Genomic DNA, 18,595 nt, shown 5'->3' with positions numbered 1-18,595 from the left:
CCTTAATTTTTCACAATTATATGGATGACATCTTACTGTTATTTGAAGACTTGGTTTTTCCTTTCTGATAAATTTCCTCATTGTCAAGTGATACATTTTCCTACTTTTACTATGATAGTTAAATTATGAAATGGATTTTGGTGTTCAATTCCCAAGGTATATCATGCATTTATACCATGCAGCCATAGTCTCACAATGGTGTAATATAGCCTGCATCTTCGTTGGAAATAATTCCCGATTAACTTTGCATTTTGACTAAAAGAAATTCCATTTGGTTTAGTTAAGGTTTTTGTGACTTTCAAATACCCACCAGTATTATAATAATGATGTTACATTGAAGAAGAAATTTCTTAGGTGTCTGCTACAACAGTTTACTAATTCTTTCTTTACATCATGGAAGAGATCACCAAGTTTACATTCATTTAAAACTGCCATGTCCTCTTGTACATCTCACAATTTATGGAATGGTTTTAAGTCTCTGATTTTGTCTTTAGACTATAGACTACAACTGAAGATTTGGTAGTAGAGGGACAGTATTATGATTCACTACAAAATACAGTACTAAACACAAACCTCTTAAAATGCAATATCCTGTTGGCGTGAATGTTCTGAGAGTTGGCCAAAAACCTATATTAGCCCTAAAACACTTTTTTCCAGACAATTCACAAAGGCATTTCAACTGAGCTAAAAATTTCTCGTATGGTTTTATTATCAGCTACAAATTCAAGGAAAGAAGAAGAGAGTGATTATTTGGAAACAAACCTATGATGTTCTTAGGGGATTATCTGTTATGTCAGGATTTGCATTGTGAAAATAAAAAATAAACCCTCAAACAGATTTCTAAAGCCACATTTTTACACCTGTAAATCTGTCTGTATATAAAGTAGGCTCAAAAGTCAGACAACCCCACCTTTACAAAGGAAGAAGTAAACAAAAAACCCCAAATATAGGGACTATATAATTTTGCTTATATTTCAGTATGCCTTAAGAGGCTTGTGAGTTAGTTTTCAACATGGCTATATACTACTGCTGTGGCAGGGCCAGCCATCATGGTGCACCCCGGTGCTCCTGGGGCTTTTGAAATGACTGGAAACTGCCAAAGGTCCATGGTTTTAATCTGTAAACATAGAATTAATCACTAAAATAACTAAATCAATGCATTCATGGAACTCCAAGAACAGAGGATGCAATTCTGACCAAGTCAATCCATAGCAAATGAAAAAGAATAGTAACACAAATAAAATGAGGGAGGTAAAAGAGGTAATTTGAAAAGCTTAGGTAAAACAGACCTCTCTTATTTCAGCAACTATACATTTTTAAAGGGTAATTTTTTCAGGATACTGTTTTAGTGTAACAATAATGATCAATACTGTTGCAGATTTCCTTTGAAGTAATAACAATAACACACATTTTAATTCTCTAATAAAACCAAATTAAGAAAAATTATATTTTCATATTACTTTTCAGGTAATAAACAGTGAATGATTCCTCTCTCTCCATCTCACCAGTCGAAATATGAAGTGACTCTAGTGAAGTCAAGGGAGATGCACTAGACACAACTGATACAAATTTTAGGATAATTAGGCCCAAAATACTGTTACTTCTATTAAAAGCCAAAATCATCCTCTCACCTCCACTTTCCAAACAGGAAAACTGTCTAGAATACTTAACAGTCAAACAACAACAAAAATACCCAAGCTCTAGATTATTTTCATCCCATCTGAACACAAGTCAGACAAATGGAACACATACATATTTGCAAATAATCTTGTAAACAAAATATACTCTTTTTTCATATCACAAATCCCTTCTGTTCACTTACGCTGGACCACTGAGGTGACTAATGATGTACACATAAGGTTTTAGAAACCTAAGATATTGCATATACAAAGCAGTGCAATACTTGCAGAAAAATCTATATGGGAAATACAGCTAATACTGTTCAAAACAGTAAATTCATTACAGGTTAACATTAGAAGAAATCAAAGGAGTCAATTATGCAAAATTATAGGTGGGAATATTAGAAATTAGTGAAGTGGCATAGTGGTAATAGAATCACTATCCAAAGTAAGCAAACGTACAAAGTACTGTACCTGTTGGTACCGTGAGAACAATGCCAGTGTGCGCTATGGCACATATCTTTAGTGGAAGGAATATATTACTTGATACACATTGTGATTCCACAAAGAATTCTGTGTGTCATCTCTGATGCCTTATTTTCACTGCCTTCTGCTATAAAATTATTTAAAAAAATGTGGATTCTCTAAATGTGCTTGACCAATATATCTGATGTAATATGTTTATACAGAATGATAAACTATATAGCTATTGTGAACTTTTGCAAAATTTATGTTCCTTGTATATATATGACAAAAGAATACCAAGTCCATCAAAAAGCAATTTTTTTTTTTCACTTGGGAAGAATGCTAGTATTTTATATCAGGTATAAATGCAAGAAGTCAAATGAACTTTCCTTTTGTTTTTTGTTACAAGAGGTATTTCTGAAAACAAGTTGCATCAGTGTGGAATTGGACAGGGCTAACAGCAGCATCCAGAACTAATGCCAGGATCTGGGCATATATAACAGGACATAGGAAAATGCATGATAAAGGTTTTAAAATTGGCCACCCCAAAACATCCTATGGGTTGAAATGTGTCTGTTAGTCATGAATTGAACGGTCTTATGTGAAAAAAGCTTAAGACTGCTTCTCTGCTCCAAGGAATCAGACAAAACATATTCTTGAAGAAAATAATCTTGATCAGTGCCTACTAATTAGTAGCTTTTGATTAATGTGTTTTTGTTTGTTGAAAGATCAGTCAACAGGTGGGAATGGAGAGGTTCTGTGAAAAGGGAGTAGTAATCTCCAAGAGTTTTAACAGACATTTTTCAGTATTATTTTTCTCTTACTTAAATAAAAAATATCAAATCGGCAGTTCTTCTTTCAGATGGCAAGGCATGCCACTATATAAAAAGTTAACAACCACAAAGTTGCTCTTCCTCCAATGTCTCCTCTGAAGTCACTAAATTCATGATCTGTACGTATTATGAAACCATCCACTATGTCACTATGATACAAAGTGAGACCAAAGACAACAGATTGAGAGGAACTGGAACTGTACCCTGATATATCATTAATGATGACCATCATTCACAATAGCCCTCCTTTCCATTGTGCCCTATGCTGATCAGTCATGCTTAATCTTGATTAAATTTGCTATATGGACTAAGCTGAAGAAATTATATTAAACTTTATGCAATCTCATGATCTGAGAATACTGAAAGTAAGAGATACTCTAAACAAGAACAGGATTTATTTTCTTAATTTAGCAGGACAGTATTGCAAATTCACTTTGTCTGAAGAGAAAAAAATTATGAAAGATACATTGAGTTAAAAAAACAGACTCCACAAATACACGAAACAGTGATCTGAACATTTTTTGTAGAGATCAGTTTAAAGAATAATCATCTGAATAGATGCATTTCTTTATGGAAACTTAACAAGGAACAAATTTCCATAGATATTTAACTTGTTTATTGTTTTTAAGGAAGTTAAGATTATCCTCTGTATTGCTGTACATGAAAAGCTTTCTCCGTATTTTGTCCATGGTTTATCAGCTTTATATAGCCGACTGTGCAAGGATTCTTTGCACCTTGTGACCAGGGTGCAATAAATCTTGGTGTTATCTCAAAACAGTGGGAAGGACTGTTGAAGATAAAACAGGAATAAACCATGATTTCTCACAACAATGTCTTCAGCAGTATAAAGCCTAAACAAAAGAAAAAAGTGAGAAGGAACAATAGCTAATACTTTAGCTGTAGGTTAAATATTAACTGTAGGCTTGTCATTTGGCTGAGAGCTAACAGCTTTACAGAAAGGTTTCCCGTACAAAATCAATTTATCTGGACACATGAGTAAGAATACTGAATTTCACGCTGTGATTAACATCACATTGGTTTACCTACTTGAAATGATTTTGAGAGCTATGCATTGGATCGGGTCTACAGGAAGGAGATATGCCTTACAGTGTTCTGAGATTTTAAAGATGCTCAAAAATTGCAAACAATTTTTTGGGGTATCTGAAGAGTATTAGATGGCAATGATGAAAAAGCATAAGTCAGGCTTTGGAATGTGATATCAAAGTGGTCCACAGAGGTCAAAATAGCATTATCACCAAGCTGAAAAATTAGTTGATGTTAATTTTGAAGAAGACAATATCCGGCACACAGCTACAAGACTCTTCTAGTTAAAATAAAAAAAATATTAAAGAAATTAAATAGACATCACTGCAAGAATTCCAATTTTCAGCCTATGTTACCGCTGTCTCAAAGCCTATGAAATCTTCAGAATCTATATAATTTCCATTTTTTAAAATGTACCTTGTTTTGTGAATATTTGTTTCTGCACTTTTTTCCTAATACATTTGCTGTACAGAAAAAACTGATTCCAAGTTTTCAGTCATATATCCTTTTCCTACTTTCAGCAGTACATGAACACACCTGAACCTGGGAGAGAATAAATGTCTGCTTATTCAAGAATTATAGTTTTATTAATAAAAATTATTGCTGGGTATTGAAAAAGTTCAGAATGAAAACTTGTTTCTTAATTGTAAAATGCTGTGCTTATCAACATTCTCCAAATACGAATAGGATGACTTGGTGAAAAGAGATGTTTTCCTTTAAGTAGAAAATAAGAGTGTGTACCTAAAAAAAATTTCCTGTTAGACAAGTATGTGACTAAAGTTAGTCAGATACTGATAATGCTGATGTGCCAATGAAACCTAACAGAAATAAAGACCTAAGTTGCAACACGCTGGAAAACATTGACCTTAGCAAAAATGTCTGATTAAGATATGTTCTGTATCTTTTTTTGAAAATACTTGAGTGATATTTATTTTAGTCGTCTAGAATATTTTCTATGCAAAAGATTACATTTGTTTACGCCTATTTATAGGCGTAAACCGAGCAATAACCTCGGCCGTCTGGGAGAACTCGGTACCATGGACAGCTCCAGCTGCATCATGAGCTTATTGCAGCCACAACACTTGTGAATTCAGCATGCTCATTAATTTCTTCCAACGGATCCTTCTGCTTTCAGTTTATAGCAGCATTGGATTGTTATTTCCAAATATGTAATTGTTGTGGTCACCCTAAATTGTTCGTAAATGGAGCTTGCCTACTCAGGGTAGCAACAGAAAGATGTTAAACCATGTCTGGCTAAACTCAGCTTTCACCTATAAATATACAAGTTGTCCCATCATAGTAGAATGTGGCTCTTGTGTATTCTTCCAAGCTTACCATTATACAATGGGGAGAAGTAAGGCAAGGAAAAAATTCTGAGTATGTATGGTGTGCTAAACTACACATCTAATGATGCAACATTACAATTGTGCTGTTGTAGTTCTGTCTTTTTTAAAAAAAGTTAACAGCAGAATGTTTCTGTAGTGTGAAATCCTTAGAAATTAGTCATACCTTTTTTTTAAAGAATTTGTTTATAGTGCTAACCTAAGTTTGAACAGAACAATGTTTTCCCAAGTTACACCTATTGTTTCTAAATTTTCAGTTTTAGACTTTCCTCCATAGTTGTGAAATACTTTAAAAAATAAAGGAAGTAGTCATCTGTGGTGAAATGTATCAAAATAAGTAAATTAAGATCTCTGAAATGTCACGGTCAGGTAAAACGGACAGTCACCAAAAAAAAAAAAAAAGAGTTGTTTCTAAAGGCACATTTTGCTCAGTGATAGACATAAGAATTTATTTTGTGTGCTTTTCACAGTTATGCTGGAACGCTATTGTTGACACTGTTGTTTCCTCCCCTACAGAGTCGAATGGCAGAAAGTTTGCGTCTTTTTGATTCCATCTGCAACAACAATTGGTTTATCAACACTTCCCTCATCCTTTTTTTGAATAAGAAAGATCTGCTGGCAGAAAAAATCCGACGCATCCCCTTAACAGTCTGCTTTCCTGAATACAAAGGCCAAAACACTTATGAGGAGGCAGCAGTCTACATCCAACGCCAGTTTGAGGACTTGAATCGCAACAAGGAGACCAAGGAGATCTACTCACACTTCACCTGCGCCACTGATACCAGTAACATCCAATTTGTCTTTGATGCAGTGACAGATGTCATCATTCAGAACAATCTCAAATATATTGGCCTCTGCTAAGAATCCTTGGGCTTAACCTGTTTTCCTGAAGTGATAAAGAAGGGGCTAAGCACTTCCACTGCTAGTGGAAGAAAATGGGGCAATGCTTAGTAGCCCAAGGAGAGAAAAGGGGAAATCTGATGTATGTACACAGTTCCTCTTATGCCCCCTTAACCTGCTATATCATTTTCCACAAATACACGTGCTGGAGAGTGAAAGCCTCCTCTCCAAAAAAACCACACACACCCCCAGTGAAAAAAAGAATCCAACAACTCAAAAACCCTAAACAAAACAAAAAAAGAGATTGAGGCATAACTCTGTGGAGACATTTTCACCACAGTCACTGCACTTTTATTCCATTTGTTTCATTCCATTTCCTACAGTGGGAGTGTTATCATGTTCTATGTAAGAAATAATTCTTCATCCAGTTTTCATAAAATTTTACTGACATGAAGATATAAAGCTGGTGAGTGACAGATGAATTCGTTTGCAGGGTGTGGAGCAGAATGGTTGTGTTGGGGAGAAAAACTAGTTCAAACCAGAAGCTACAGAACAGGAGAGTTTAAGCAAAATACTACTTAAATCTGTAGAGAATGGGCATGCACCCACAATATTGGTGCACACAGCCAAACAGTATATACACATACATCATGTATGCACATGCACATGACTCACAGCATATAATATGTACACACTTCTACTTTACTTTACTGTTTATCATGGACACCTTGCCTGTTAAAGGAATTGTTGGTGCGCAACTGTTCTGTGATTTCCAAACTGACTAGCAGCTCTTTCTGGTCTTTAAGGCTTCAAATATGCAGCAAAACTACATGAAATGAATCTATGAATAGGCCAAATTAAGGTCAGTGTTTCTTCTACTGATAAGGAGTTTTATACATCAAAACAGTCTTCTTTTACATCTTTTTTTGCCAAATCTTGTGGTGTTTCACAAAAAACAAACTACATTTAAGAAGTAGGTTAGTGTTCCTTTTTTAATACAGATAAAAAAATAAATCACAAGGCAATTTTTTAAATTATTGTTGTAGTGTCTGGATTGCTGAACGTGAAAGTTGCCAACGGACAATTCTGTTCCACTGCTCCAAATACATTCTGGGAATTGTAATATTGTAATAGATTTCCCAAGAAGCAGGAGCCATGGAGATTGTGTAGTATATAGCCTCCAAAGTCTTTTTTCGTTGTTTTTCTAATTATTTTAAAAATGTGATGTATTATTAGAAGGTTAAAGATGAGCGATATGAACAATAACTAAATGTCTTGATATTTCAATTTAATAATTTAAATTATTTACAGTTTAGTGAAGTTAAGGAAACTGAAAAGATGCATTCCTCAGCTCCAGGTTTCATCTCATAAAGAAACACTACTGTATGAAGTAACATTCCGGCAAAAGTTTGAATGCATAAGAAGCTCTGTGGGACTATACTGGAAAATCTCAAATGGATCATATAGACCTAAGTCATTGGTCAGTTGATTCCTTCCCCTGCCATAGAAAAGACTTCTTAAAGACTTCAGTGTAAAGTTGGTGTGTAAATATATGTTTGATAACTGTAAAGCACATACGTACACAAAGACACAGACACACATGCACACTGGAAAACAACCTTCTACTTTTGTTCCCCCATGTACTATGATTAGTGCAAGAAATTTCAGCCAAGGGCTCTAAGAAATTTAAAATAAAATGGTTAATAACATCAACATTTAAATTGTCCACTTAAAAAAAATAAATAATTCAAATGATACCGAATGTGTCTATAGAGTGTTCATTAATTAGTGTTATGACAGTTACTTAATTGGATAATGTTTGAAGTTTTCTTTCCTTTATGACAGACTGCTGACTTTTGTTTACTTGCTCAAGATTTTTTTCATCAGTTTCTTCACCAACATTCAGCAATTTCAGTCTTAAGCAATTACATCTGAGGAACTCAGATTTAAGGAATGTGTTCCCATTTAATATCTTTACAAATTCTGAATGCACGTTATCGTTATATTGTAGGGGGAGATGGTTAGTAGAAGTTATAGATCAAGATCTATAGGAAATGCCACGAAAGAAACTTCCATGGTATCTGCAAGATACATAAGAAGCCTACTTGTATATTGTCTTACACAAGCAGGTACTTTGCACAGATGTCTATGCTTAGAAATACATGCCTAGGTATAAGGACATGTATATATTTTTGAATAGTACCTGAAGTTAGTCTCCTAAACCTGTATTTAAAGATTGAAAAAAACTTGGAAAATATGTTCATGTTTTTGTACTACTGAGCTCTCAGCAAGTCTCCCAAAATCAATACAAAATTCTGTCTGGCTCATGCTTGTGAAAAATTAGGCTTTAAGAACATTCTAAGTACTTTTTAGAAGTGACCATATAAGGTGGTCTATCAGCTTAAGTCTTATTGATGGTTTCTCATTGAAGTTTTCCTGAAAGTTCCATCCATTTGGACTATAACAAGGTGGTTCTAGAACATCCTCTAACTGAATTCTGGACGTACATTAAGAAAAGGTGCAACTCTTGTACAAACAGCATAAACTCATAAATATAACTTGCTAGAGGATGCTAGATAAATAATATCCCTGGAGTTTAAACAGAATTTGACTTAGAACCCTTCACCCCATTAATCATTTCTGAGATCAGCTGAAAATATTTGATAGTGCTTGGATAGTTTCATTCCTTTGTTTGCTTCTTGGCATTTCTACAAAATGCATCAAGAAATCTTAATCTTTCTTACCTTATGTTTAAGAATCCTTCTTTTGACCTCTTTGAGGATATCTAAATTCAAGCTAGGATTTTTCTAAGTGACCTAGAGACTTAAGCTAATAATGATCTGGGACTGCCAAGAGAACTACAATACTCTTGAAGGTAGTTGTTCAAGCAGTAATAATTTTCAACCTTGCTAGACAATGCAACCATAACCAAATATATTCTCTGAGGCTCAAGTCATGGGTTAAGACTTTCAAAACTTTTCAGACCAGATATAATCAATAATGGGGAAAAATCAATATGAGGTATTTTATCCCTGTACTGAAGACTTAGGGTCCCTTTAAGCATTCCCTGTCAATGGTTACACCTGAAGAACAGAGGCAAAAGAGCCAATGAGGCTGCACCATGAAGGTATAAAAGGTTTGTCATGCCACACAGGGAGTATTTATGTCTTACTTGTAATGAGAAGATACTATTGTCTGCTTGTGATATTTGCATTCAAGCTGCTTGACTTGGTGAGTTTACTAAAAGCTCTATATGGTAATTACTAGTACAGTCTATAGAGTTAGTATAGGATCCTCTAACTTTGTTTACTGTTAAAGTGCTATCATTTACTTGAGAAATTGCACAGTACTTCTAGTCTAAATTGCTTTCTATACTGTAATACCTGATTATTAGCCAGTTGAATTTTGAGCAAGGTATAAAATGAGCTAGGGCTTCCTTTTCCAATGAGTGGACTATTAGATGTTATGCTTCCTTCACCTCTAGCTTTCATGGTACTGTGGCCATTTCAGACTAGTGAAAGAAGTGACAAGAAAGCACTGGCATTCATTAGAGTATAGCTTCTAGGTAGGAAAGCTGGCTAGGAAAACCAAAACCAAAAGTGTAGTCAGTTATGAGGAGGGTAAGAGACATTTTATATTAAAACTCAAATCTTTATTCAACTAAGAAGGTCCTTCTAACACAAGTATTACGGACAACCTACAATAGAAGTGGAGAACCTAGGATATTTTAATAAAGGCCTAGGGGTATTTCTAAAGAAAAGGAGTCAGTTAAATTTCTCTTTGAATTAAGGCTATCTTGGGAAGGAGAAAAATTGAAGCACTGCTGTGTGTTCCTACTTAGCTTAAGAAAAGCATAGCGGGGAATAAAACATTAAATAATTAAGTTTAAATAATCAATTCACATAATCAGGTTCTCTGAATAGCAATTCCTTGCTATTAACTCTCTAACTATTTAATTCCTATGATGTTTTTTATCTTAGTTTTCTGAGTAACTCATGGTTACTCTGTTTTCTACCTGAAGAATTCAAGATATTAAAATAAATTGTTTTACACAGAAGTAATTCTATTTTCTGATTGTTTAAGAAAACTGAGGCACAGGGAAGATAAAATTAAAAAGTTTGGGCCAAAGACAGGTGCTGAAGTGAAATCCCTTGACTGTTAGCTGTCCACCTGGATAAATCATGCAACTAAATTTGCATCTATTTTTTTCAGTTCTCAGGTTTATCAGTGATGCAGTGCACTGCCACCTGAAAGAACTGCATTAATACAGCTGGGATTTCACTTCACCTGGGCAACAATGACATTCACAGAAGAGATGTTCCATCTGTTGCAATAAGAATGCCATCTGTCCTTTTATCATTTGCACTCCATACAGCAAAACAAATTTCAAAGTGAAAGAGGTATCCTTAAATGGTCCTTATCCACAGATCTGATTGGTTATGATTTTTCAAGGGTGGAATAGTGGAGACACTGTGGGTCAGTAAAGTAGGAGAAATATTATCTCTTGGACTCTTCCCAAATAGAGGTTCTGGCAAGCTTAAAAATCCATTGCCCCATTCAATCCACCTCAGTCTTTGCCTAAAAGGATTAAGTACCCATAAAAGACAGGACAGATAATGGGTAAGAATTATTATATTTTTCTAGTATTAATCATAACCTAGAACTATTTTTGCAGTTGTTACTGCCCAAGTCATTTATCATGGCATAACACCCTTTCACTAACATTAAGTATTGTGTGTTAACAAATTGTTTACACGAAGAGTGAAAGCTTTGCTATTAATTTTTGCCAGTGTTCTTAATTTTCTCCTGCTGCTGGTTCTTCTCTCTCACCTATCCTCTATTGAATATATAATCATATTTTTGTCCTCCTTCTGCCCATTAATTATTGCCACTAAGTTTTTATTTTTTCTGGAAATGTTACCCCTCAGTGCTCTCCCAATCTCTATGGATTTTCCTACCTTTTGGATTTTAATGATCCCTCTGTTCCTGGAGGATACTGATATACATCCTTAAACTTAAGAATTAAAAATAGTCTGCAAGTGGATTTGCTTAAAATAACCACATTTTCCTAAATTACTCCTGTTTGGAGAAAGACCAGGTGGCCTGGCATAAAGCTAACTGGAGTCACCGACCACTTCCCAGTGAACAATAGCAACGACACTTCATGCCAAATGCATGTTGTATAGCTTATGTTTCTTTTGTCTAGTGTAGAACATACTGCTTTATTGGCCCTGTAAATTACCTCAGGCCTAGAAAACACCAGAAATCTAGCTGTGGAATGGTATATTAGTTGCTGACTTCCTCCAGCTGATATAAGGTACATCCTATCCCATTATCTGGGTGTGAGGTGTAAGAAGTAAATGCAATGAGAACGACAGACAGTTTCTTGGCTAGCTGAAGAAGGCTGAATTACCAGCAGAGACTATTTTTGTATCTGTAATATGTCAAATGAATTACATTGGGCCTTGTGACTCTTACTACCTATTGGAAAATATTTGCTGCTCTGCCTGATAATTCCCCAAATTGTCTCATAGCAAAGAAAACAGATTTGGCACCTTTCTGTTTTTCTTGTAAGTAGCCATCTGTATGTGCGTCCATTCCACAGTCACGCAATTCTGCTCAAGGAGTTACTTCAAATCCAATATATATAGGCATGTATGTTTTTATATATGTTATATTTATATAACTTTATATAAAAACATAACATAAATTTATATAAAAGGAATACATGTGACTCAGGAAAAAAAACTTTTTCCAAGGATAATTACTCAGAGATAATCTCACAGACGAAATGCTAGCTCAGCTTCTACACTACTGATCTTTAATATACTGTATGTACCTGACAGGTTGAGGATTGCAGGTTTTATCTATTCTCCCCTCACCCCCAAACTGTCAAAGGACACTATATGAAAATCTGGTCTGTAGAAAGTTATGCAAGACTAAATTTATCTAGTCAAGGTCTTCTATCCTGAATGAACCTTGCAGGCTTTTAATAGCACAAACATTGACAGAGGAAATGGTCAAAATCTGCCATCATTTCATAGCTGAAGAAATTAAGCTTTGGAAGAGAATTTCACCTAGAAAGGTATGACTGAAGCTATGAAGAGGCTGCTAGACATATCATGTTATCTGAGATATGTGAATATAGGATCAGAAGATAAAGATAAAATTCTGCTTGCTTCACAGATGTAAACAGTTCCTCTACATTAATTTTTAATTGCTTATAAATAGAAGGGGGGGGTGTAAAATACGGAAAAAGTTGGCCTACATCTATACAGAGCATGATCAGTGCAAATATATTACGATTACACTAAATGCTGAGAATTAACGAACAGAAAACAATTTATTCAAAAGAGACATAATATCAGATTTCTAATAAAGGAACTCTCCTTACTTATATTTAAAAGGAAATTGCAATGAAGGCACTGATGCACAGAATTTACCAAATAACTAATTTTTCAATTATTTAAATTCCCTCTATTCATACTACGAATTGCCCTTTTCTGCTTTTTGGAGACAAAAGTCCAGAACAATTCCCTGCAACAAGTCTCAATGTTAATTTCATTTGGAAAACCTGATTCTTATCTGCAACCAGTACCTGAAGTGGGAGATGTAAAGTGAAGAAATGAGTATCAGTCTTAGCTCAAGAGAAGCCTCACTGAAAAGCAACTACCACTCAGAGGATTGTAGTCTTTCCTGTAAATATAGGCAACTTTCACTAAGTTGGGACTGTAACATGATTCAGAAGTTGGTCTTTGTCTGGCAGAAGCTCCTGCTCACTTCAGAGCGGCTGTGAATCTTTTGCCTTCAATCAGAGGCAAGGCTTTGAGGAGAGACGCTGCTGCAGCTGGTTCTCAGCTTTTGCTGAGTTCTCAGCTCAGGAGGGGTTGGATAGTCCTTCCACTCCAGCAAGCAACTTGATTTCTCCTTGTATAGTATAATCTCACATTTCCTGCTTATCACCAAACTGTTTTCACAGTTGTGACAGTTCCCCAGTGGCTCCTGATCTAAGATGATATATTCAGATGCCTGCAAGGACAAAGATAGAACAATGGGAGTAGACCTGAGTGGCAGTATGGTGTACCATTACATATCCTCTGGTTTGGGCAATGTATTTTGATTTATGTGGAATTCTTAATATGCAACACTTTATGTTTTAGCACCACCAAGGGCTAACATTGCTTACTACTACACTAAGCGTCTAAGTAGAAATGATGGTTCTAATAAAATTCTTTCTATATAACCCTTGGTTTCAGTCCCTGCTTTTTAGAAAGTATCTAACTGCAAACACTGGAAAAAAACCCCAAACCCTCACTTCATCTCAGGTCTTGGGTTTTTTTAAATTGCTTTTCCTGCCTGGAACTTTTATTCACCCTCCAGTGAAAGTTTCCTGCTTATGCAGCTAAACTTCCAACCTACTTAGTAAACGTTCCAAATTGTGGGAGATAGAACCTAAAAGCAGGCAGGTGGTAACATGTAACATTAGTTGTACTTAACATCTGTAAGTCTCAAATCCAGCAGCCACCAAACCCTGAGGCAGTTTCCTTAAGTCAACTTAAGTTATGCATCATGCACACATCTGAAAACTGCATCAGTAAAAGGAGACCAGTGGTAAGCTCCTCTGTTAGCCTACTAGAGATCTAGCCACATCTGAAGGTTAGAATTAATAATAAAGCTCAGTACAGCAGGGACTGAACGGCAAGGCTTATTACTGAATTATGCAGAAAGGTTAAGAAGGCGGCCTTTGCCAGTACAGATGAACGATTAATGATTAATAGTGATCTGCAAAAATTTGGCAACATTTATTTGTTTCTGTTAAGTTTTCTTCTCCTGTAAGTTTCTATTATGATCCACATACTCACAGGATGGTATCTATCTGTCTACACAGGTAAGGGCCAGAATTCTTTAAAGGCAGTCAGACAGGTCAAAATTTACTTAAGCCAAGTTCCTGCCTCATTTGATTTGAAAATCTGTAAAATGGCTAGGTGGGTTTTTTTTTTAGCCCACCATATTAATATCCTTCCTGTGTATCCAACTACTTAGGACTTTAAAAAGGGTTGCATGCATGTAATAATACATCTTTATATTTTCAGAATTCATGTACACTCAGCAAGGCTTCAAGCATTCATTTAATTATTTTTTAAGCACCAGTAATGTAACGTAATTCCTCAGACAAGATACTTTCCCACAAATTTAAGCAGTATGGCTTTTTAATTGATAATTTTTATCAAAATTATAGTTTTCATCAACTGGAAGAGTAAAGTTTAAGACTAATGTTCATATTAGAAAACTATTGAAATTATAATCATAGAATCTGGAAATAAAAGTAACAAATCAGCATAAATCCCCTTAGTGTATAAAAAAATTTAGAAAACTGTAAACACACATAATAAATATAAAGAAAGCATGTAAAAGGTACAACAACTTACTCTTATGGCAAGTCAAAGACAAATTCTCAGCTTGGATTCCTCTACTGGGATTGACGCATTTAGAAGTTAGATGCCTGACTCTGACGTAAGCAACCCAGCTTCTGTTTATCTCACTGGAGATAAATGGACATCGCCACAGCAGAACTCATCTCATCCTAAACTAAGCACCTATGATATGTCAGACTTTTTGCCCATGGAGATACTGATTTGTCTCCTGCTATACAGGGAGTGTAGGATAAGCAGCTCAATTCGACATCTGAAGTTAGGTGTAGTTTATCACATTTTTAACTTCATATCTTACCAAGTCTGTTTAACAATTTTAGCTAAGGGCAAACAATATTTGAATAAAATATCAGAGAAAGCAAACTTCTTCATTGTTCTCACCCCCAGGTTTGGTTATTTTTAAATTCAACGCCTGAAAGCAATGTGAAAATGTACATTTAAGAAACAGTGCCTATGAGCACTGTATGGATGGTGCCCTTACTTGCTCATTTGTCTTCTCCTATACCAGTGCTTGCAATGAGTGGGGAGGGCATAAAACAATTTTCACAAGATTTGTACCTCCTAACACCAGAAAAACTTTCAACAAACCCTGCGTGCTGTGAAATTAGCACACCATGATGAACAGCTGATCATCACTTCAAACAGAAGAGGACAAAGCGATTTTTTTATGCAAGATTCTGAAATACAAATTTAAGCATGCAGTCCACACAACCTGTATCTTGATCAGGTAGCATTAAGTTGCATAAGACCTAACAAAATAAGCAGATCTAGCAGGATCAGCCCCCCGGATACATAGACAAGACTATTCACAGATGTATTATGTTAACACAGGGCATTTCACTTGTTATCTATGTAAAGCATTTTCTATACTTCTTACTATTATTACAGAATTTGCAAATTTTTGTAAGTGCAAAAACAGCTCTAGTAAATAGTTGTTTCCAATAAAGAAGATGAGAGTAATACCTTTCAAAGTTTTCTCATAGAACCCAAAGAATAAATTCTCATAGGATAATTAACTAAAGAAAATAAGGTGAGAAAAAATAGAAAAGATACTGTTTTTAAATTATTTTCAAGGAAAATGGAATAAAATAAATCTGGAAGATATTACATAGGGAATCAGGTAAATTCGCCTATCTGCTTTGCCTATTTGATTACTTAACTACTGAAAAAATCCCTACCTTCAGGTAATCTTGCCATCATTTCAAAAATCTGATGCGTGTTCTTCCGACAGATATCTACTGGATCATCCAAGAACTCAGTCAGGGCAGAAATTACTCCATTTTGGATCAACCCTTGCCTACAAACAACATCGCAGGACAGATTTAACTAAGCATAATAGAACTCATATATTTTAGCAACGTGCTTAATCTTAACTAAATACTCTTACTTACATTGCTCGTATCTTGCCAACACTTAGAAATCCTGTTCTTATTACTCACTGAAACATCTTTATTGCTTGCCATACCATTGAGTAAACTCTCGAATTACACCTACCTGCCAACATTATGCATCGCCATTATATAGAGGATTTGTGTTGTTTTTTGCCGGACAGTACTGTCACGATGTAGCAGCAAGGTCTTCAGGTTATCCAAGAATCCTGTGAGACACAATAGCAATACACAGTTTTATCTCACAATTTGAAGGGCAAATGAGAATTTTTATCCTGTCCTGACGGTGAAATTCTCATTGTCATATGTGAAGTAGGGAAGAAACTTTCAAGTTTCAAAGCCTACGGCCAAAAATGCCATGCTACAAACAAGCTGCTGACTTCTGTATCAAGTTAAATCCTAATCTTGCAAATATTTAAGAAGTGACATAACTCTAAAAATGTCAGTGGAGCTATTGATGTTTTTAGAAAACCATGTTTTTGCAGGATTGATGCATACATTTTTTTAAACTGTCTTTAGGTGTAGCATGGGATATGTAAAACCACACAGCATTGCTTCTCACATGTAGAAATAAAATTGGTGAACCATTAATGATTATGTGGATACACATATAGCACCGAACAAACAAAAAAAACAATCAAACAACAATCTCGCCTTGCTTCAGCAGTTACTGTTAATCAAAAAATAGAATAAATTTTGAACATGATTATTGGTATCTCTTACCAGGAAAAAATATGAAGGAAGTAAATGGAGAAAAAAGCAGTGGCAAATGGAAGGATTTCCTCAGCGTTACATAATCAGCTATGTAGATACACGACAGACTGCTAAAAATTGTGAAGATAAGCTTGCATGGGTGTTTTTTTCCCAAAAGCCAAACACGGGATTCTTCCAACTTTTGAAAATCGTGGTGGCCAGATATAATCCTGATTAATATAATAAATTTGGTTATATTGTCTTGTATCTTAATTTCTCATGAAGTTCCAGGTTTTGGTTGGTGTTTTTTTTTTGTTTTGGTTTGGTTTTTTTGTTATAGACATTCTACAATCACTAAGATACTTCTGAGGAGTTCTGCATAAAAAGCTCTGATGTTTTGTCTCTCTGGTAAATTTGTATCTGGATGTGTGATGCTATCCACTGCTGAAGGAATCAATGGCAAAAGATGACTTCATAGATTTTGGAAATGAACTTATAAACCTTATTTAAATACTATTTTATTAATTATTATTTAAAAGGTTCATCAGAGTTTTTTGCCTATTATGGGAACTAAGATACAAATATTTTGAACACCTCAAGCATGAAAAATCCAGAAAAGTACCACTATCATATGTCATATACGGTAGAAAATGTCTACCAAAGGGGGAAAAAAAAGGGATTTTGCCATTTTTTCCTGCTCTAGGAAAACGAAAAGCTTTTTCTTTTCCCCTTTCTAAGCAAAATATATTTAGTAGTTTTAGGTTATTAGAAATTCATAAATTCACTGCTTTGGGTTTTTTTGCCTGAAACATTCATGAATAATAGGATTATAATATTTTTTACCTTTTTAAATTAAAACAAGTAGAGATTAAAACCAAAAAATCTTCATGGTCATTTTGTGTCATCAAAGCTATTGGAAGGAATACAGTAGCACACAAAACTAAAGTGGGTTTTTCCCTCCCCCTCTGTGTCAAAACGTATTACAACAGATCACTTACCTACTTCTATTGCCTGGTAGATATTTTCTGGGTCATGGACCAGATCGCAGAGCGCCATCAACACCCGCTGCTGAGTCAGCAGCTCAGGAGACTGTAACTCCTCATTGAGTTTAGGAAGGGCCCTCTTTCCAAATGCAATAGGAGCTTTTGTGGGATCTATATCAGGGGGCAGGTTGGCTGAGATACGAGCATGTGCCATCCCAAATTTTCCTGGGGAGGATTCTCCTTTATCGCTAAAAATATTCCAAAATGACTGTACCTGGTGACTGGACAGACAATGTACCAAAAAGCCTACTACAAAAAGACTTTAAACAGTGCTCTGTGCCCCAGAAGAGCTATTTTAGTGCACATTCATTGTTAGCAAGCTATGAAAGAAGAGGCTACAATCGTTCATGGTCATCAGCTGAATTTTCTTACCTGGTTTAATTCTCTACTGAACACTTTTGGAAAAAAAAAAAAAAAGAGAGGGAAAGTTTGAAATTGCAAGGTGAGGTAGGGAATGTTTTTCAAAGGGTTAAAGTGATGATCCAATGACCTGAAACCAAAGAAGTGGCTTAAATAACATTAGAACAAAAGCAAACAAAATATCATTTTTCAAAAAAGCATTCTTTTAAAAGGGGTCTAGTTTAAACCCGCCCTTGAAATTCATTAACGTTGGAAAAAATCGGTGATGGCTGACCTCCCCCTTCCCCCAGTAAGGAAAATGCCTCAGCTGACAGAAGCATACAACCTCCAGTATCAAAATCTGCTCAACAAAAAAAGCCAGCTGCAAAGTTAAAACACCTGCTAAACAACTGCACTTCTCTCTTCCAAACAAAACAAATAGACTAAATAATCAAAGGGGCCCTGTCCCACCAATATGTCGCTGCCTCAGCCCGTCCCCGCTTCCCGCTCCACAGCTCCTCTCAGCTACGCCACCGCCTTTCGCGCCCGCGTGCTC

General features: G+C 35.4%; 2 protein-coding genes across 2 annotated transcripts in view; one reads left to right on the top strand and one right to left on the bottom strand.

The window, feature by feature from the left end:
• Window positions 1-7,901, top strand: part of GNAZ (guanine nucleotide binding protein (G protein), alpha z polypeptide) — a 47,572-nt gene extending 39,671 nt beyond the window's left edge. The window contains exon 2 of the mRNA XM_009888561.1: window positions 5,821-7,901. Coding sequence (XP_009886863.1) covers window positions 5,821-6,165 — 345 coding nt within the window. The 3' untranslated portion in view covers window positions 6,166-7,901. The remainder of the gene's footprint in view (window positions 1-5,820) is intronic.
• Window positions 1-17,869, bottom strand: part of RSPH14 (radial spoke head 14 homolog (Chlamydomonas)) — a 98,769-nt gene extending 80,900 nt beyond the window's left edge. Inside the window, exons 1-3 of the mRNA XM_009888562.1 lie at window positions 17,656-17,869; window positions 16,071-16,173; window positions 15,755-15,873 (exon numbers count right to left, since the gene is read on the bottom strand). Coding sequence (XP_009886864.1) covers window positions 15,755-15,873; window positions 16,071-16,173; window positions 17,656-17,854 — 421 coding nt within the window. The 5' untranslated portion in view covers window positions 17,855-17,869. The remainder of the gene's footprint in view (window positions 1-15,754; window positions 15,874-16,070; window positions 16,174-17,655) is intronic.
• Window positions 17,870-18,595: the final 726 nt, after the last annotated feature.

Source organism: Charadrius vociferus, unplaced genomic scaffold (assembly GCF_000708025.1).
Source record: "Charadrius vociferus isolate BGI_N301 unplaced genomic scaffold, ASM70802v2 scaffold917, whole genome shotgun sequence".
NCBI lineage: Eukaryota > Metazoa > Chordata > Aves > Charadriiformes > Charadriidae > Charadrius > Charadrius vociferus.
Note: the sequence above shows the minus strand (reverse complement) of the source record. Positions and strands in the feature narration are given on the sequence as shown.